At 40.5% G+C, this 21,516-nt stretch overlaps 3 protein-coding genes across 4 annotated transcripts in view; 2 read left to right on the top strand and 1 right to left on the bottom strand.

The window, feature by feature from the left end:
• Positions 1-2,045: 2,045 nt before the first annotated feature.
• On the top strand, positions 2,046-13,421 carry RAB9A (RAB9A, member RAS oncogene family). The gene is made up of 3 exons (XM_032192224.1): positions 2,046-2,115; positions 5,983-6,015; positions 8,948-13,421. Exon 3 carries the CDS (start codon positions 8,982-8,984, stop codon positions 9,585-9,587), a length of 606 nt encoding a protein of 201 aa, XP_032048115.1. The 5' UTR covers positions 2,046-2,115; positions 5,983-6,015; positions 8,948-8,981; the 3' UTR covers positions 9,588-13,421.
• A 194-nt stretch (positions 13,422-13,615) lies between these two features.
• Positions 13,616-18,943, bottom strand: TRAPPC2 (trafficking protein particle complex 2). Its single transcript, XM_032192237.1, has 5 exons — positions 18,857-18,943; positions 18,586-18,695; positions 16,700-16,844; positions 15,687-15,772; positions 13,616-15,045 (listed from the first exon to the last, which is right to left on the bottom strand). The coding sequence occupies exons 2-5, from the start codon at positions 18,676-18,678 to the stop codon at positions 14,947-14,949; spliced, it is 423 nt and encodes a 140-aa protein (XP_032048128.1). The 5' UTR covers positions 18,679-18,695; positions 18,857-18,943; the 3' UTR covers positions 13,616-14,946.
• Positions 18,944-19,004: 61 nt separating this feature from the next.
• The window catches only part of OFD1 (OFD1 centriole and centriolar satellite protein), a 30,779-nt gene continuing 28,267 nt past the window's right edge, over positions 19,005-21,516 (top strand). The window contains exon 1 of one of the 2 annotated variants that reach the window (XM_032192097.1): positions 19,005-19,137. In XM_032192097.1, the coding sequence (XP_032047988.1) occupies positions 19,042-19,137 (96 nt within the window). In that variant the 5' untranslated portion in view covers positions 19,005-19,041. The other variant, XM_032192107.1, reaches the window with a different exon arrangement.

Below are 21,516 nucleotides of genomic sequence, written 5' to 3'. Positions count from 1 at the left end.
TGCCATCACTTCCCAGGATGGGACAAAGTCTCCTTGCCAGCTACGGATGGTAAAAAGCATTATTCATGAGCTGTGTTACACGAGAGCTTTGCTGACACAGAACTTTCTCTCGCATGAAAAACCCCACTGTCCTCCACTAGCCATGACACTGGTCTGCTGCACGTCAATGGTACTCGGCACAGGAACACCCATCCATCCGCTCCCAGTACTGCCAGTGCAGGAGGGGTGACACAACTGGGATGGAGACCCCAGGAAGCGGGTGCCCCTCCTGCAGCACCCGGCCAAGGCAGCAGGGCCAGGGGCCGGTGGTGACACAAAGCCTCCAGCAAGGAGGCCGTGCCCAGGTGGCAACACGGCCACTGCTGGCCTGGGGCTAGGGCAAGGTCTGAGGCACCACTGTAGCCCCAAGGCTGAAAGCTGAGCGGTTTTCGTGTGCATGGGCCAAACCATGTCTCAGCCAGGCATTTCCTTTGGCCTGCTGCTGAGGCTGGCTTTGCACACACAGCCCCGCCAGCAGCAGTGCTCATCTGGGCTTCCTGGCCGTGCTGCAGCAAGTACTTCTGGTAATATACACAAATAAGAGTAACGGGGGGAACTGAGGGAAAAGGGGCATCCATTCCTGACCCTCAAGCACCTGTGTGTATGTTTTAAGCTTAATCATAACAGTAGCTCCATTTACAACATTGCAAAAATGCAGGCATGATTATACCGTGCTCCTTTTCTACATTTTTGAATGTTCCTATGCAAAAGAAACAAAGGTACATCTCATCTCCTAAATTTAAGAATTTTGTTCCCAACTCAAATTTTAAAACTTCCTTAAATGTATCTAAATGCCAGAGAATCAGTGTTGTCTAAAAAAAAAAAATTAAAAAAAAAATGGTAGCTGCATCCCCAAAAGGAAAAAAAAAAAAAAAATTTCCTCAGCTTCCAAAAGTCCAAAAGCTGACTTTTTTTTTTTTTTTTTTTCTTTTTGAACCATAAAATTATGATCAGAACTTGTGTCATAGGATCATCACCATTTAAAGATGCTGTCTTCTACCCACCCAGCGCTTTCTGTACTACTTCAGTGTTGGATGAAAGCAGGTCCCAGGAAACAAGTACTGAAAATTTTTCAAAGTCCAGCTTTGTTAACTAAGAATGGGCTCAGTGTCATCAGATTTGCCTCTAGCATGGGTGGCCTTGTAAAGATCCTGCTGCTGTCAGTAGGAGACATTTCCTTTAGATAATACTGAGATCTTGTTTTCCATTCCTTAGGCCGTGTTGTACATCAGATCCAAACCCAGATGACTGTGCAAGTGGCAAATCCTGTCTGATTGCATCTCCCTTGTGACCCACAGCATGTGATGGCTGTTTGAGCAAGCTGGTATTTCAAAGGCTCTTCCCTCAAGCCTATAATCACCTATCCCTCTTGATGATGTGGGAGCCTCTTCAAACGCACTTAAACGCATTTCTGCTCTTTTCATTTTTAATTACAGTTTGCCCTGTCCTCATAAAACGTTGTAAGAACACAGAAAATATCCTATCTCCAGTTTCATTAGATTGCTTTCCTGTAAGTGTGATTTAGCACCCAGAGGACTTCATTCTGAGGTGGTACAGAGCGAAGTGTCTGACTACTGTTTGCAGTTAGTGCTCTTTGGGCGTTGTTCAGCTCCCTCGCTGAAACCTGTGTGGTTTTAAACACCTCGACCTGCAGAGCGAAGCTGCCTTGCCATTGCGGGTCTGCTTATACGGGACCCTTAAGCATGGAGCAGCGACGCTGCCGCTGCAATTTACAAATAACTGAGCCGCGGCTACTCGATAAAGGCGTTTGAAGGGTTAACTCAGAGCAGCTGAGGAAAACAAATCGCAGCGGGACGAGGGCTGCGCTCCCAAACCCCCTTCCCTCACCCTGCACCCCCCCCCGGCGGCCATTTTCCCTCCTCCCCCCCCCTCCCCATCCCCTCACGGGGACCCCAGGGCTGGGGGCGGGCGCTCGGCGGGGCGGGGCGGGCCCGCGGCCGCGTCACGTGACCGCCCCGCCCCCCCAGCGCCGCCATGTTGTTGCTCCCTTCAGGGCGGCGGGCGGCGGCGGCGGCGGAGCCGGGGCTCGGAGCGGCGGCCCCCAGCCGCGGGCAGGTAGCGCCGGGACGGGCCCGGGAGGCTCCCCTCGGAGGGATCTGCCCTTGGGGGGGCTCCCCTTCCCCGGGAGGAGCCCCGCGGGTGTGGGGGTGGGAGCCCCGGGGTGAGGGGATCTCCTCGTCGGGGGGGGGAGGCTCCGCGCTCGCAGGCCCGGTGCGGGGGGTGCAGGGAGCCGGCCGGCTGCTGAAACCTGCTCCAGGGGCATTTGTGCCGCTGTCTTTAAAGTATTGTACAGATCTGAAGTTGCTAGTGGTTTTTTTGTTTGGTTGTTTTTTAGTGCATGATTTTTTTTTTTTGGGGGGGGGGGTGGATGGGATGGGACTTTTATGTGTGTTTTTATTTTTATTTTTTTAGCAGTTTATAAGGTGATAAGCTATAACAGCAGACCAGGGGAAAGAGTTACTCCTCAGGCATATCCAGAGCCTTTTTCAGACACTTATGGGCTTTGGTCACAGGCTCGTATAGGGAAGAGCACGTATTCACAATGTAAGGCTGGCCAGTGTGGGTTGCTACTGCTAAGAGTCCTTGGAGGAAAAGGGAAACTAATGTAGGGAAGAAAGATGAGCACAGGTGAGCAGAAATAGTTGCTCGGTAAATTACTGACAGAATGGAAGCAGTAATGGAACAGGGTCGCAAGGTGAATGTCAATTAACGTGATCCTATGAATTCTCAGAGGTGTTGGGCCAAGTAGCATCCAAGGTTGTTTTGTAGTCGGCTGAAGGCACTGGATATTTAAGCTGGGAGATGCTCTACTGTGAGCTACTGAGAAATGTCAACTCAGATTAAGTCAGAGTAAACAAGCTTGCTCGTTCTGCTTGAAAGTGGGGAATGAGATGGGAAGCGAAGGCTGGCTCTATACAAGATGAAACTCCCAGGGTTATAAACGTAGGCATTTCTCCTGGCAAGTTATTCTTACTGAGTTTGTGGTTAGATCTAAGTTATAATAAATAAAGTGATTCTGGCAGTGGACACTGGGATGACTTCATGATCCAACGGTCATGCAGGCTAAAGGATTCCTGCTCTTGGCAGCTGCTGCTGCTTTCATTGTCCTGAGTCATGCCGGGCAACTGCTGGAAGTAGAGTGCTGCACAGGAGTTAGAAGTAACCTTACAAATAAACCCTAAAATGTAACTTTTTAGTCATACAAATGAATAGCAGCAGCTTAATGTCAATCCATTTTGCATTGTTTTCATACTACAAATTATCAGGGATGAACTTGAGTTTTATTCTTCTGTTCGGTAACCAGTCTGCTTACAAGTAGAGATGATATTCAGATAACTCGTCATCAAATTAATCTATCCAGCACAAAACACAAACTGCAATAATGGTGCAGTGTTGCAATCGTAGATGCAGGAAGGAAGACCTGCAAGGCGATTAGGATCTCAGTAGGTCAAGCCACGCGACTGAAAGGCTGCCAGGCTTCCCGAGAACGGGGCCGCTGGTGAGTGCCCACCCGTGAAGGGCTGGTCCTGATCCAGGGCTCTTGTGTGCTCCCTCCCCAGGAGGGGAAGGTTGATTTAGAGCCTTCATGGCCGAGCCTGCGATGCATTCACAGCACAAAACTTTAAAGCAGAATCTTTCAAGGTTGAGCAGGCTTGTGGCCTCTTACATGCTGAAAGCAGTTCTTGTGCTGCTTAACTGGCCAAAATGTAAAGCAGTACCTTTTAAATATGTGGGTGAGGATTAGATAACTGGGGGAAAATATGAGGTAAATTTGCTTCTCTCCTCTATTTTCAGCTTTGTGGTAACTTTCAGACTTACTGTAGGTGGTAAATGTAGCTACACTGCAGCAACTGAGGGCTGAGAGCTTTAAAGACTCCACAAACACTGAGCATAAGGTAGCTTTTAACACTTCGTTGTGGATTTTGCCCATGCCCTTGCAGCTCTGCTAGTCCTTTTGATTTTTTTTTTTTTTTCCAGAGATCTTCCAGAGGAGTAATTTGTGTCATTATCTGATGAGCCACTGCAACTTAAAAAACATAGGAGACAGGGTTTTTTCTATGTTAATATGAACAATATTGTCAAATACTTAGCTATTTAAGAAAAAATAACCAAGGGAGTGAATTTACATCGTTACCACAAGGCAAGTATTTTTGCCTGACTGGATACTCGAAATGCTGGTTTGCCATTTTAAACTAGCCATGTCTGATATCTGTGGTTTGGTAAAAGATGGCTTAGCAAGGAAAACTATGAATAGGCTTCAAAGCTGCCACGGGTATGCTGTAAATGTGTAAGTTTGAGAACTGATAGGAGATTTTGAAATGTTGGTGTTTCTGTTATGTCAGTTACGGAAGTGCTGAAGTACTGACTGTGCTTGTCAGTGCCTTTGAGATGGTGTTGGTTTTTTTTCCTTTAGGTGATAACCTTTAACAGAGTTAACTTTGTTAACATTTTCCTCTCAGAAGGCTTGGCTGAAAGTGTTCTACCTAATCACACTTATTTACAGCCCAATACAAACTTGAGTCTGCCTCATGCTGTGTTTTTTTTTTCTCTCCCCAAGTCAAATGGGTACTCCTTAAGAACTTTAGTTTTAAGCAAGTATTGGAAAATTGCAGGCTTGTAGTTTAAAGAAAATTGCTTAAAGAATGACCTCAAGGACAGTGCAGCGCATATCTTCAAGGAAACCTCTGGGTTCAGTTTTGATCGTGTGTAGCGGATGGTTCGTGAGTGACTGCTGGCTGAAAATCATGATTAAAATAATCAAGTCAGAGAGGAGGTATAAGAGGAGAAAGAACAGGCTGAAAATGCAAGTGTCACTTGCATCTGGTTCTTCAAGAATGCTGAGAGAAGTCAGTGGGCCAGTTGTGATGGATCCAGTTTGTGCTGGTTTCTATTTTATCTGCACCCTCACTTTATTTTTTAACTTAACTTGCAGTGGTTTTGTTCACTTTTAACGGTGTGTTGCTGTGCATGTTCCCACCGTGGTAGAAGTGCAGTTGATGCTGTTCATTTAATATTTTAAGTGAGGTTGTAACCTGCTGGAATCAGATCCTATGCAGTTACTGTGCTGTCTATATGTCAGCACCTGTTTTCTTTTGGCCTTTGGCAGTATGTGGTATAAGCAAACCCCCCTTTATTATGAAAATAATTTAATAGATTAAAAGGCAAATTCCTAGGCTGGTTGCATGTTGCTGCTCTTTTCTTTTCTTTTTTTTTTTTTTTTAGTGTTGCCTCAACATCCAATTGCTGAAAGAGGTAGCTGCACTCAAAATAAAAAGGCAGTTATGAAGCTGTCATCATGGATTTAAGAAAACCAAGATAGAGAAACACCATTACCTTGTCCAATAAGCTTTGAAGGGCTGGAAATCAAAGATTTTATAATGCAAACTGGTTTTATTTTTTCAAGTTGCATGTTTTCAGTCTTGCCAGGAAATGTTTGGACTGCTAATGAAAATATTTCAGACTTGTAATTCAGTTCACTGTTTAAAAGGAGGATTCTGGGAGGGGAATAATTAAATAACGTTTTGCGTTATGGTACATGATCGTGTTAGAAATGGCATTTAGTAGAAACTCTTCCCTGCTTCTAACAGGAATACTGAAGTCAGTGATCTAAGAGCTTATGACCTTATAAGCTGGAAGAAGAAATTCAGAAGTGGTTACCAAAATGCACCGCAGTGGGGCTGCTTTTTATTTATTTGTTTTGGATTTCTAGTTTGGGACTGAAAATTGGAATGAGGGAAAAATCTCTTTGCAGACTTCTCCGTGCACTAGATTGAGACTGCTTTTACATTAGATGAAGTGTGCAGCACAGCGAGAAGTAACTGGAACAAATCTGTCTGTAATTTTGTGGTGTCTTGCAGTTTTTGATGTTAGTTAAAACTATCAGATGCACATTGGAAATTAAGTTTTTTCTTTTGCTTTCAGGTGCTGAATGATGATTTAAACTGAACAATTAAGGTAATAAATCCTCAGGAATATTATATCAGATATTGACTGTTTCTTCCCCAGAAAAGATTGTCAAAAATGTATTACACAGATAAGTTTAAAATATGTAATAGGAGAAATAACATCAATTCTCTAAATTCTCTCAGCCTTTGAAAGATTCTGTTGTAGGTTTTTTTTTTTTTTTTCAGTGTTAAGACTTTGTTACTTGGGAAGGGGGGGTTGAACAATTCCAAAAATGAAGTTATTTTAGAAATATTAAATTGTTTTGAAAGATGTTTAAGTGGAAGAAATGCGGCAGCCTACTGTACTGGAAACTGCCATCCAGGTTCTGCAGATGCTCTGAACTGCATATTTAATCAGTTGAGCCACAGACGCGTCCCTTACAGTAAACAAAACCTGTAAATGTGTAAAGTTTTGCTGCTTCCAAACAAAAATGCTTCTTACTGCGTTTAAATATATTTCTTTGGAGCCTCAAATACAGCTTGTAAGCTCATATTTAAATGACTGAAAAAAATATCCATTAAATATTACTTTTCAGACTAAAAACTTGACAAAAATGTTAACTGCTGGTCTTATCGGTCCTGGTTTATGTAGCTCTTGGTATAGAAGCACCAGGGTTTGGCTCTAGCTGAAGAGACGCTTTTATGGTTTGTGGCTGATACCAAATTGTGTGCCTGGCTGGAGTGTTTTTATGGTCAGCAGTCTCCTAGGCCTCACTGCAGTAGTTCAGATAGTTCAAGGTGTGCAAATTAACTTAACAGATCACGGATGCACAAAAGTAGCAGATACTGCGTAACAGTTTCCTTACTTTATTTTTGGTTTAAATTAAACGATTTCATGACAGTAACTGCAGTCTAACCACAGTTCTTTAAACTATAGGAGGTAAAGAAACAAGTGCTTGATACCAGTCAGAACTATGTAAGTTGGTTGGTTGTTCATGTTTTGTCTCTTATGGTATGTTTGATTTCATAGGACAGAAAAAAAATATTGTAAGGTGTTCCCTTCAGTGAAGTGGAAAAACAGGGAAACATTCAGTACTCTGTGCTCTCATGAATGCATTATTTATTAAGAAATTGCTACTATGTAATAGAGTAGCTCAAATAACCGGTTAACTAATGGTAGGAATTAGGGAGACTAATGAAGACCTGGACCATTTTAAAAGATTTCACCATGAAGCTGGAAATCACATGCTAGTAGCCCAGTGACTCCAAGAAGGCTGTTCACGTGTATTAAATGGGATGTGCTCGTATCCTGAGCCATAGCGATTACCCCATAGTTCTGTGAAAGGTAACTGCATGATCCATTTGTGGTTATTAAGCAATGTTAAAACTGTTGTGATACAAACCTGTATAGGGATTTATAAATATTCTTTTTAACTTTGCAATATGAATTAAACCGCTTCCTCTGAACAGATTTATAATGAGAGCAGACATTCCTCCTTGTATTTTGAAGGTTTCTTGCATTGAGGCTTCAGCTACTCTCAAACTGTAAAGCATTTCTTGTGTTTTACTGTAGATTGTGTCCAACAAGTACACATTCAAAGATGGAAAATTAGGGATGAAAAAAATTCCTGAAATTTCTAGCTTCTATTGTAGGCCTTGATTCTAAGGCAGAACACAGTCATATGACTCCTATGCCAGCTTGTATCAGGTATTAATTCCATAACCATGCTCTGCGGGTGATGTATATGCCAGCAACAGTAATTACAACTAGCAAGACCACATTCCTTCCTTCAGAGGAGGAAACAGACCGGGCTGCCTATGACCTGTTTCCATTTTAAATAGACACTCTTTTCACAAAAGCCGGTTTTGGCTGAATTACTTTACCACTCAGATACTAAAAGAGCTTACAGGAGCAGCGGTTCTCCTTGTGTAGAAACTTATATTTGGCTCATTAAAATGAACCTTGACCCCTTAGTGATTAAAGTACTTCTAAATAGTATTAGATGACACTAGTGCAATAAGAGCAAACCTTGGGCCAAATCACTGATGAGCAAACTGCTTCAAATAAATAAATAAAACCCTTTAATGCTAAAGTCTCATTTATTATTATTTTAAAAAAAAATTTGTACCACAAATTTGACCATCCCCGTGCAGGCAGCCAGACTCTTTCCTAGCACCTTTAGGGTTTTATGTTTTACTATGGCAAGCCTACACATACCGAGTGATCTGGCATTGTAGACTTGTCCCAGGTATTTGGCATCTTGAGTACTGTTTGAAGTAGTAGCAGTGAATTTGCTTTTGTAGCAGTTGTAATATAAGAATTTATTTCACCATAGCTGTCTTGCACGGAGTAAACTGTAAAATATTGAATGTTCGTGTACCAGTGCTGTGACAAAAGCAAGTTGTGTGACTTTTAAAATCCAATTACAGCACTCGTATTTGTTCTGTAGATTACAGTATTCCCTTCAAATTGATTTTAGTAATTCCAGTAAATAAGCAATAATTCTAATAAAAATTGGTGTCCTGTGTTAGGGATAAAGCTTCCTCTTCACTTCTGCATAATAAAGCGTAACTTTGCTAATGAACTGTGGGACTGAAGTGAGTATTAAAGGCACGTGTGCTACAAATTTGTCTTCCTCAATTCTTTTATGGCACTTTCAATGAACATAAATGAATCCTTGCACTGATCTGCTGTAATACCCCTTCTGCACAGATGTTGGAGGCTTTCTGGGGAGAAGTGTTTTAAGTGACAGACTGGTAAATCATGCAGTACACTGCTTACAAGTGCCGTGCAGACTGTGGTCTGTGCAAGAGACAACTCTTAAACATTCTTAAGTGGATGCTCTTTCTATGAGTACCTACACTTTGCTTAGCATAGTTATCCTGTTTGTTTTTTTTTCATGAAGCAGATTTTGGAGGACTTTTAACACTTTCTAGATATTTGTGTATAAAAATTTGTGCTCCCAACTTTCCTTTTTTAACCATTTTCTTGATCTTTACAGGTCTAGGAAACTAGGAGGATCTCTTCCTGTAACAATGGCAACAAAATCATCGCTCCTTAAAGTAATACTGCTAGGAGATGGCGGAGTTGGGAAGAGTTCCCTTATGAACAGATACGTCACCAACAAGTTTGATGCACAGCTGTTTCATACAATAGGCGTGGAGTTCTTAAATAAGGATTTGGAAGTGGATGGACACTTTGTTACAATGCAGATATGGGACACGGCAGGGCAGGAACGTTTTAGGAGCTTGCGGACTCCTTTCTATAGAGGTTCTGACTGTTGCCTGCTTACCTTCAGTGTGGATGACTCTCAAAGCTTCCAAAACCTAAGCAACTGGAAGAAAGAATTCATTTATTATGCAGATGTCAAGGAGCCTGAAAGTTTTCCATTTGTGATACTGGGTAACAAAGTTGATATCAATGAAAGGCAAGTCTCTACCGAAGAAGCCCAAGACTGGTGCCGGAATAATGGTAATCATCCCTATTTTGAAACCAGTGCAAAAGATGCCACTAATGTTGCAGCAGCCTTTGAAGAAGCAGTTAGACGAGTCCTAGCCTCTGAAGACAGATCAGAACAATTTATTCAAACAGATACCGTAAACCTTCATCGGAAACCGAAACCCAGTTCATCTTGTTGTTGACTTTTTGTTTTGGCCAAGTTACTTTTGACTAGCTGGCTCTGTAAGAGGGTGGGAAAGGTGTAGTAGATAAAGTAACACATGGGTTCCACTCTAATACTGAAGTTGTAATATTCTGCTGCTTTCTTGAGGGAGCAAAAGAAATCCCCATTCATGAGTGACCCGTTATTGAGATAGTGATACTTTCTATTTAGGAAGGTGTCAAGTACAAATGTTAATATAAGAATGTAATTTGCCAACTTTAATCAAATGATAAATACTTTGATTATAATTAAAACTTGAAGTTCTAGAAGCACTACTTTAGAGAAACTGTTCTGGAATTGACACAAAGAAACTTTTATATGTGTATATATATTTTTATGAAATCAGCATTCCATTTTTGTTTCACTAGAAGTCAGTTTCTTAACAATGCTAGATATTAAACATTAGTCTCACTACATTCCTTTTGATGTCAGTGGTACTTCATCTCTAATGTGTTTACTGTAAGTTAACATAAATTACCTTCAGGTCTTCTGTAATTGCCTAATGTGTCACTATAGGTCCCTAAGTAGAAGATAATTTTCTTACTTATTTCATGTTCATTTTCCTTTCACTTACAATTCTAAAGCCATACTAATTTTTCCAGCTGTTTTAATGCAAAATACTGATTTTTTTTTTAAGTTAATATGTCTTTGCCTTAAGTCCCATTCTGGCATGTTTTGATCAGTCAGGTGGAAAAAAAAAATCTGGATAACTGAAGTATAACCATTTTTAGTTATGGAAAATAAAATGTTATTCAGTCAGCTTTAATAGCACTTGAAGGGATCCATGTTAAGGCAGACTTCCAAGAAGACTTTTTGAATGCAGCCTTAAAGTTCCGAACTCCTTGTTCTGTTGACCTGAGCTATGAATGTGTTTATTTGTGATCTCTGTACTGTGAAACTATGGATTGGCAATACATAGAGAACTCAGGAAGCTCTTAACTCACAGCAGATAGTGACAGCTTTCAGCTCTAGTACAAGTAGATACCTGCAGCTAGTATTTGAGCTGAATTCAATCTGTATTTAATTTGCCATTGTAGGGTATATATTTAAACATTTAACAGTTTTTAATATTACTGTACTCATTAACAGACAATGAATAGAAGCCAGGTTCATATTTAATGGTTAGTTTTTCTGCAGTAATTCAGGTGTTTGAGGCTCTTTATTGTTAAATGGTAAAATACTTGTATGAGAAGTTGTTGAAAGCTGGCTCTCAGAATACTCAATATCCTTCTAACAGCAAACTGGATAGTGCACTATTGCTTCAATGTGTAGTCTGACTGCTAACAGGCATGCTTGTTAACACACTGTAGACCTCAAAAGGAATTCAAATGCCTACGGGACAGGCCATGTTATTCATTAAACAACACAGACTCTGCTTTCTGTACTGCAACTCTTTTGTTGTAATGGAAAAGCTTTTCTGGATAGTACAGTAATGGCAGGAGTCTTCTCTTAACCTATCTGTTCACTCTGTACCAGATGTTACTTGGAGGTAAAGCTTGCAGAATTAACTTCACGCTGCTCTTACACACTTAGAATTTGGAGTATTTTGTATTCTTGCTTGAACCTGTACAGGGCTGTTTTGCTCCATGGATGTACTGCTCCTGCTTAAAAGTGACATTTTTTTGCTAATTGTACGTTTAACATCTACTTCATTCTTACAGTCCTGTATATACAGCAACAGAATTTGGTTAAGCTTCAGTCACTGAACTGCTTAATGTAGGTTGAGCTGCTACTTCTGTAGTGTTTAGATTTCAAGTCAGCGAATGAAAGATCTGTGAAGAAAGAATCTTAGCTAGATTCTTCCTAACCTTAAGTGGAGAGAGCAAAAAGCTTTAAAAACTAAGATTGCATGGATTAGGGGCCATTGGTGACAGGAAATTTGTTATGTACTTAAAGCTTCCTTGAACCTTCCTTTTAGTGGAGGTGAGGTCGAAACGAAATAGTAGGTTGTTACCATGTGAGTACTACAGATACTTACATAAGATCCCTAAAAGGAAACAAAGGATGAGAACCATTGTAGTAGTCTTTCTGGTGCCTCATAGCCCACCTGTGTTTTCTCCTCTGTACTCTTTCCACGTGACATCATGGTTACCCAGCCTCTGTCCAAGAAGCAGGTTTAATAAAGTTAAATATAACTTAATTCAATAAAAGTGCTTGTGCCATCTGATATGCTGTCCCACAACTGTACACTCACCACAGTAGTAAAGGAGGTTTATGTGCTATAGTAAGTAATGCAGTGCAACCTATGTTGAGGTCAGGCTTTGGTGTGAGAGGGAGATGGACACACAGTTGAAAGAAATAAGTCCTGTGACAAGCAGTAGATAAGGTGCCAAAATAATACATTCGTAATACTTTGTAACAAATGCATTTCTGTACTTTGTGAAGGCTTAATGTTTATTATTCAATATGAAGGTAAGGTAGGCACTTGTGGTTTATGTTAGAATTCACTGATTCATTTCAGGTACCTTAAGTATTAGGGGGGGGTCCTGTTAGCAGTATTTCAAGTTCTGCAAAAATAAAAATAGATATACAAAAAATCCAGGCCTCACTTCAAAGGAGGAAGAAAAAAGTTCAACCACCAGCCTTGGTAGGATATGGTCTAAAAAAAAAAAGGGGGGGGGGGAGGCAGAGTGAGAACGCTGTTATGGCAAATGGGTGGGATTGATGTAGGCTATGTATAAGGGAACAGACAACAAACTAGGAAGAGGATGGGCACAAGGGACTGCTTCTCTGCTTAAATTGAGCATTGTGCAATAGCAAGGACACAGAGCTCATGTTCCAGCAGAGTACATAGATGCTTAGTGCAAGACTGCTGCCAGGACCAGGCTGCTTGTGTTAGATTTTCTGTTCCTTAAACTGATTTAGCTTTACAGTGAATCTGATAACGAAGACAAGTTCCATAAACAGTAACAGAAAACTGCAGAAAGCTAAGTCTAGGAGCTCTATTTCCTGCCTAGTTTTATGGAGGGTGGTTGATGTTCTTAGCCTGTGCTAATGTTCTTATTTCCTTGTGCTTGATTTTTGGACCAGGTAGGTTAGTGATGGTCCCTTTCACTTGCAGAATGTTTTTGATTCCTTTGTTGCATAATACAGGTTATTTGCTTCTTTCTCATGCTGCAACTGACTTCATGTGAAGTTGTATTCCCAAGCCTCTGAGACTGGGTTCAAACCTAACACAAAGGTGATCTCTCCTGCCCTATCCACTGATCTTCATAGTGTTGGATATAATCATTGCCTCATCCATGCTAAAACTGCATCTTTCAGACGTAGAGCAGATTTGTGACCATACTTGAACGCAAGATAACTGCTATCTGCAAGTGGCAGGTAGAAATCTCTCAGCTTATTGCAAAAGTTGCAACTCAGGGGTACTCAGTGCACAGGAAATTGCAGCTACCTAACAAAGGTTCTTTGAAATTCTGTCTAGAGACAACATTCTTCCCCACAAACCCTAAAATGATTAATGAGAAGAATTAGTTCCCTTTTCCATGGCCAATATCAGTTGTTTTCATGAAGTCCAAATGGACTGATGAGGCTGCCTTTCCCATTTATAGTTCCTGGATTCCTTTTTTTACTGTGTGCTGGCATGAGACAGTGCAATGATGAAAACCCACCCTTTTTAAAAGGAGTGGAAACTTTTAGTACTAATCCTTTGCCCTAAGTTTTCTTCTTTGTCACGTGCGTGATTATTTAATGCATGTATTTCCTCAGTGGACCTGAACTGCTTGTATTTTCCCCAACCATTATGCTACTGTGGAGGAGACAGGAAACAGCCTAACAGCAACCTGCTATACAGATAAAAATGCTTTATTGTAAATGTATTTCTATTTATTTCATATGCGTACCTAAAAATAATCAGTTTGATTCTCAAAATGCTGTATGATGCAGTTTTTAGAAAGCACTACAAGTATTCCCATCTTCACTGACCAACCTACCAGTAAAGGTAAGCCTTATCATGATCATCTACATTTCTCTTAAATCAATTAAAGTACAGTCAACAGGCATCCATGCTGCATTATTCCACATTTTATTTAAGGTAAATATCAGAAATTATATATAGCATAGTGTTGCTTTTCTCATGGAATATTTTACAATGAGGCTTTAGCAGTAAATGTAGATTACAAAGAAATAATGACTGAGTATACATTTAAAGCGCCTATACATGTGGTCCCCTTAATTATACAAGCTATATAAAATGTACTTTTTAGAATAGCATGCCACTTCCTTTGGAAATCCCATTTTAAACCAAAAAAAAAAATCCAATATAGTTTATATAGATTTGCTGCATAAAGAAACTATGTAAAAGATGATGAAATCAACCAAGATACTAGGTACATATATGCTAAACAACCCATTTAAAAATTACTATTTTGTAATGGTGGCAAGTTTTGCAGATGACCACCTAACCACATTTTAGAGTGAGATGGTAGCCTGACAGGCCAAGCAATGCCTTTCTGAAACCTCATCAAATAGACTTTAGACTTTCATGGTTCAAAGATCCTAGTCTAAATGTATTTTCAAAAAGAATATTTCAGCACTTGCAAAACTAATGGAAATAATGTGGGTTTGAATGTGTAAATTTAGTTGTGTTGTTCCCCCCCACGTATGAATTAGATTTAAAGTCAGGGCAGAGAGAGGTGTTTTGATCTACTTTATTAACTTCATTGATGCAACACTGCAGCTAAACACGTATTGCATGAAACACCTGATAAGTTTGCAATTTTAAGCTTTAAAACTTGCAGGTTTTTACTTTAAAGTTGCTGAAATACCAAACACAAATCTTTGCTGATGGATCCTTTTTATTTAGCACTTCATAATAAATATATTATACATTGCAATCTTTATATAGACCTTATTTAATATCCTGAACAGTAAGGTTAGTCTGGTTAGTCTGCAGAGTGAGTTCTCTAGCAAAGAACTCTAAGTAGAAAGGTTTATAGCAAAAATCAACCACTTCAGCCAAACAATCAAAAATTCCTTTTTGCTCATATTAAATAAATGACTAGAGATATCTAGTGTTTAGATCTGATTTTCTCCCACCCTGTGTAAGAGGCTTATCTTTTGCACGTGCATTGACATCTGTGTCTCTCTTCGTACCTATTCAGCCCAGACATTTTAAAACTTAGTTTTCCTAAGACAGAACAAAAACTCCTGAAGATATGTTTTTAACCAGAGCAGCTGGCTATTTTATCTGTATCAGCAAAAAAAAAAAAAAAAAGCTTCTTCAGCATCCAATTTGTCAGTCTTCAGAAAGGTGAGTATCAAACATGCTGGGAACTAACCAGAACTACAGCTCAAATCAGGAAAGTACGAAAAAGCACTCACTCAGGAAAGCTATTTTTTCAGCTTAGAAGGTGTTTCTTCCCAAGGAACTGCACTTTCCTTTCAAAAGCACTGGATCGAATTGGTGAATTGAGTTCATAAAATGGATTCATTGCAAACTGAGGAAAGAAGAAATAAGCACAATGTCCAGAACTGGAAAATGTTATTTGAAATGAAAACTACTAATAGCTTTCAGCTTAAGTAGTGCCATTTAAAAGCATAGATCTCCTAAGTAGTCATATGTTTTCAAGGCCCCATACTATGTGCACAGCCATCTCATAGTAAGGACTCCTAAAAAATTCATCATGATGCTGATGGAAATTTGTTTCAGAAATTGGCATCGTTTGAGTAGCTGTAGGAGGCCGAGCTGCCCATTAGGGCTCGCAACTGCCCCATCTAGTGGAAACAGCGCCAGGCTGTGGCAACGGGTGACTTGTGAGGAGAGAAGCACCTTGACAAGACTTCCGTGACAGCCCTTTGCTTTCATTATCACATTAATCCAGCAATTTGGGGCACTGTTACATCATTAAAATTAAAAAGAAATCGGAAGGCACAAAACCTATAACAATTTGGAAACGACTTTTCTGTTTAATAGAAAATGCAGCCTTCATGTCACACGTTACCAATGTGGACTGCAAGGGTGCTTCTCCCCTTACAGAGGTCCACCATAAGAAAATGTAATTATACAGGGATGCCTCAGCATGAACAGCAGGATATATTTAAAAGTACTGCCACGAGATTGTAAGAAGTGGGTTCTTACCTTTATATACAGCTCATATACATCATTAAAGAAGTTCTTAATTCCATCTTCTTGTCTTACATCATGAAGCATTATAAATCTCATATGTAAAACAATTAAGGACAGTTAACTTTTAAAATAAGATACAACATTCAGCATATTCTGAAATAAGCATTTACACCTAATTCTGCATATGCCTGAAATACTTAGCTGTACATGGAATCATTAAGGTTGGAAAAGACCTCCCACATCATCTAGTCCAACCATCACCCTACTACCACAGTCATCCACTAAACCATGTATTTAAGCACCAGGTCCAACCTTTCCTTAAACACCCCCAGGGATGGTGACTCCACCACGAAATAGAGGAGACTCTATAGGAGTAAGCATTTAAAGAACTAAAGGAAGCACTGAAATTTAGAAAGCAGTACATTTCCATTTATATTTTTAAATTTCCCTATTTGAAAACAGCATCACCTTGCTATTTAAGATCATTCTTTTTAAAACTAGACAATTGTGAATATCAATGTTATTCTCAGTACCTTTCCCATACATCCCTGAAATGAGTGTTACTCGCTATGTGTAACAAATGTTTCACAATACACGCTTTTAAGGACTATCTACACATACGATCAAGCCTTCACACTGTATTTTCAAGATGTGTGCAATTGACATCAAGTATGTTTATCCCTGCTTCTCCTCTTTAACACTAAGGAATGTAAGCAGAGAATCATGTATGTTTGCTCAGAACGCATCAAATTATTCCTCTCATGCCTTTCTCCTCTACTGTCTGTGAAATCCACATTTCATTAGGCTATTTCAGGTTCTCCAAAAGCAAAAGATCTGTCTTTCCAGTTAGTTCCGATCTTAAAGAACTGCTGTGCTTCCCAACTTGCTTCATCCTGAAGATGGAAACCCTAACAATAATGGTGGTGAATAGTCAGAGAAATCTGCTACAATGTCATTTCAACTAATTCATCACTTTTTGGACAAGAGGCTCAATATATACAAAGAAAGAGATGAAAAAAGGATATGTCCAGCCGTGACAAAAGCAGAAACAAACCATTCATTAAATTTGTCCACAGTCTTCAGGTACATGTTGTTAGAAAGCCACATGTTCTCATCTACTAGGTCAAGAGCAGCATGGGCAATGAACTGGTTGAGATGGCGATGATCATCCTAATACATTTCCAGAAGACAGAGAATTAGTAAGTAATTCAATAAAGGGAGTTAAATACAAATAATAATTTGCTCAAGCTTGTAAACTAGTGCTCAAGTTACATAAAATTCTGTATATCCTTATTTCTGTCACATATTAATTAATCCTGTGATTAAATGAAACCTGCACATATCGTCATGATACTTGGTTTCAAGAGAGAGAAAGTGCACAATACAGAGGTCATCATAGAAATAGTCTGAAGACAGAGTCTGGTGGACAGAGAGGGAAAGCAGAGGTATACAGAGGACAGATATACTAATGTTATCACTAAAGATTTTTTTTTTTTCCCTCTGGGACACTTGCCCAGAAACATTGGATTTTGCTTTATTGTTTTGAGGGGGTTCTTTATCCTAGGAGCCTACTAGGGAAAAAAATCCTGCAACCAGTGTTAAATATATGCTTGCAGATATAAATTTCAACTCTTCGTATAATAAACATGAATGGCCTTCACAGAGTATCCACAGTATTTGACCCTAACACTACAAGAGCTGTGCCGGGAAAGAGTCGTTTACTTTGTGTACTACCCAGAACCCTGAAGGACATCTGCTAAGAAGAAACATAGGACTAGGTAACTCTGTAAGCTCCTATATAAGTAGCCTTGCACTGTTTCTTATAATACTGGGATGCTGTTAAAACCAACCTCACACCTCTCAGTGTGCTGCTTCCCCCCAGCTAAAGTCAAGCCTGGCTCAGTACATTAACAGCTTCACCACTTCCACACTGCGACTGAGACTAAGTAGTGAAGTTTAAGAGGCAAAAGCTTGTGCTGACTTATGTGTACATGCCCTTAATTCACCCTTAAATGGCATGTCTCAGAAATGGGAGCAATAGTTACCAAAACACATCAATGTTGCCTTATTTTTCTTCAGCGTAAACACATCATGTTTAGATTCTCTCTTAAGAGAAAGTTTAGTACTATAACCTTAGCCAGACAAGAATATTTTTTCCACTTTCTGACATCCTCGCACTTGCTAAATCTAGTCTGAATGGTCTTATTTATGATCTTTTGTGATATGCTAATACAAATTACAAATGACACCAGTGGCAGCGTATGCCTCCATTTCTTTGTATGCGTGCACAAATGCATGCACTTTTGTTCTGAAGTCTGCTTTTTTCTTTTGATATAGTATCAAAAAGAATAGATTTGTTTGTTTCCACCCCCCCAATGGAAACATTATATATTGGTGTTTCTCATTATATTTCTCATATTCTCAAGCATATTTATCACTACAAGTTTTAAACCTTCCCCACCTAAAGCAAGCATGAGTACTGAGAGTAGTTTTAAAAATACAGATTTACTCCACAAAAAAAATAAAGAACTGATGGAGTTTTCACACTAGTTCCTTTCTTCACCTTATTATTATAAACAGATACCTTAAAACAGCGACACTAAAGAGCTGTGTATAATGACCTGGTGCTATAAAAGCAGCACACACTACGAGCAATGACTGAAGCATTACTGGCATATATACCCCCCACAACACAGCATCAAATATTTACGGAAACAGCGTTTTATGCAGAACTAGTACATTCTGGCAAAGATCTTTTAGGAGATTTATGTGCTGCAGAGTTCAGCTCCCTGTCACGACGTGCCTGGACCAGAAGCAAGCCCCGGACGCCATCCACAGCGGGTCGCTGAAATTATTAAAGGGGGGGGGGGGGGGGGGGGGGGGAGAACAACGCGATGGGGGAAACACGCACCTTGGACTCAGCTTTGCCGGGAGGCAGGAACTCCATCTCGAAGACGGGGTTGTCGTGGTGGCCGACTATCACGAAGTAGAAGCTGCCGGACATTCTCCACAGCGGGGCACCTCGGCGGGGGAGGAGGCAGGGACCTGACGCGGGCCCCACAGCGGGGGCCGCGCCCAACGCCCCTGGGAGCCGCAGCCACCTCACGAAGACGACCCCAAAACCGACCCCAAAACCATCCCCACCGCACCCCGACCCTCCCCGGGTCCCCTCACCTCCTTACCGGCCCTACCGGCTCCCAACAGCTCCCTATGGCCGCCCGGAAGGGCTCGGCTCGCATCCGTCGCCGCCGTGACGCCATGCCGGGGAGGCGGGGTGCCGGCCGCCAGTAACGGCCCTTTTTGGGGGGGTTAACGAGTTCTTTTACTTTTTTTTTTTTTTTTTGGGGTGGTTTCTTCTCGTTTCGGGATGGCTGCGGCCGGCAGGGAGGCGCTGTCGCAGGATGAGCTCCGCAAAAGGCTGTACCAGGCTTTTAAGAAGCGAGGGGTGCTGGACACGCTCAAGGTGCGCCTGGTCCCGCCGCCACCGGCGAAATCCGCGCTGGGCAAACGGTGCTGGTGCTATGGCATAATTCCGAACAGTTTGTGTGTTTTTCTTCTTCTTTTTGCCAGAAACGGGTGCTTCATGAGCACAAGTGCCCTTCGGTAGTCTCTGTGTCAGGAAAGTTGGTGGCCCAGAGCAGGTCTTTAAACGTACCGTGCTGGGGAGAGTGTCAGGCAGGGAAGAGAGGAGTAAATGAGAAAAGAGGATCAAAAAGGGCCTCTTAGGTCCCAGAATCTGCCTGTTTACTCCTGGAAGCAAGCACGCTGCATGAGTTATTCTCTTAATTTTCTTCCAGTTCTGTAGTCCCAAGCTGTTTAAAACTAGTCGAGCTATTTTCCTCCTGTCTGCTTCTTCAGGAAAAGGTCTTCCAGTATGGACTTGTTCAGCAGAGTGTCTCGGAGGATGGTTGTGTTCAAGAGCGACACTTAGTTCTGATTTGTGGCCTATTTGCAGTTGTTCTGCCTCTTTTTCTTGTACTGAAAGTATCCTTCAGTTTAAGTAGCTCTTCATGAATTTATAGGCAGCAACCATACCTTCAGCATTCTGTTTTACAGCGCTGGGCAAGCCAAGGTGCACAAGGCTCGTTGCTTGTTATCCCCGTAGCCCTCTGCATTGGTGTCCCCCGTGTCTTGAAGGAATTAGATCATGATTATTTTGAGCTTTCCAGATAAACCTTAGAGTGGTGTTATTTCTTTTCTCTTTCTGTGGAAGGCTGCATGTGTGTTTTTTTGTTTTTGTTTTTTTTTGAGGCATGTTACAACTCTTCTGCTAGTCATTGTTTGAGTGACACATCCACTTCTTGCTTTCTCCAAGCAGTCCCACGGCAGAAATTTGCATCAAGTCTTAAATGCTGAAATTTTGTATTTCATGCAGTTCCAGTTTTGCTGGTGTTTAAATCTCTGAATGTATTTTTTTTATGACATAATAATCTTGGTGTACTTTTTATTCCCAGCTTTATGTCATCAGTGATTTTTTTAGCTCCTACTTTTTATGTCAAATTCATTACAGTTAAAAAAGTAATAATCAAGTTGTATATTTCAAAAATACAACTGATAATCTCAAGGCTAAGAATTTCCTGTTCAAGACAACTTGTTTTCTCCCTCAGCAGTTTCTACAGTAAGCTTGCAATGATTGGACCATTTCCCATCTTGTTTGACTTAACTAATAGTGACATGCTATCTAAGTCCATTTACCCACTTTAGTTTTCCTTGTCTAGAAGATTATCTGTCTTAGATTTTGTAGCTTTTCTGAGCTGAAGAACTAGTATGGTTGGGTTTCTTACAGATTCCTGCAAACACACTTGTATCTTCCAACAAGATTGCTCTCAACTTTCCCGTGGTCTTTTCTGACTACCTCTGCTGGTAAGAGGCAGGCCGGATCTGAAGCTGCAGGCATGCCGAATGGCCAAGAGTTTTTTGTCAAAAAGAATCGTGACAGTATAACAAGTGATTTTTGCCTTTCTTTCCCTTAGTAGGGACAGGGATATAGCCCTGTGTTTTTCCCCTGCGGTTTTTCACAAGATGTGCAAGAGGTTTCTGGGCTCAGTTGTTTTTGAGACTTCATCATTGTCAAAGTTAGTTGAAACTGGACTAGTTCAGAAATTAAGGGAAATGATTTTGTCAGTTTTCTTCATTTCTCTCTATTATCAGCTTTGTTTCCTTAGAAAGCCATGCTTAAATATCAGTGTAATCCGATATGATCTAGCTTTAGTAAGTTTTGGTAAGCATGCAGTATTTCATCCCATTTGGTAACATACTATCTTTTTAATTAGCTTTAGAAACTTTGTCACTGTTGCATAGTGCTGTTGAAAGCTTAAAATGCTATTTCTCTCATGATTTGGTAGCATGCCCTAAGCAACTTCTATAATTACATAGTGAAAATGATTATTTCTTCCTCTTACAGTAGGGAGACTTTCTGATCTTAGGTTGCCTTTTTTTTTTTTTTTTTTTTTTTATCTCTCTCTATTGTAACCAATATAACTGAAACAAATTATAATAAGTACAATTTATTGTTAGTGCCTGTAGGCTTTTTTGAGTAGTACTCTTTTGCTTCCCTACAAAATAATTAATTCTAAAGACATTGAATTTCCCATTATTTTCCCATCTGCTGTTGGGATGGAATCGACAGCTTTTTGATATAGGACTCAGAAGAGGACAAGTGACTTTTCCAAATACACATGAAGCTGAAGCCACATCAGATGGGCGTTGTTTAAGAGTGATACGAGAAAACGAAAGCAGTGATGTAACGTTGAAGCTGGGGGTACTGGAGTGGAGTTTATGTGAAATTTTTGACTGAGAACAATACTTCTCAGCCCTACACTGAATACATCTTAAGGGAAAG

The sequence above is a fragment of the Aythya fuligula genome, chromosome 1 (genome assembly GCF_009819795.1).
Source record: "Aythya fuligula isolate bAytFul2 chromosome 1, bAytFul2.pri, whole genome shotgun sequence".
Classification (NCBI taxonomy): Eukaryota; Metazoa; Chordata; class Aves; order Anseriformes; family Anatidae; genus Aythya; species Aythya fuligula.
The sequence above is the reverse complement of the archived record's forward strand: the minus strand, read 5'-3'. Positions and strand labels throughout refer to the sequence as shown.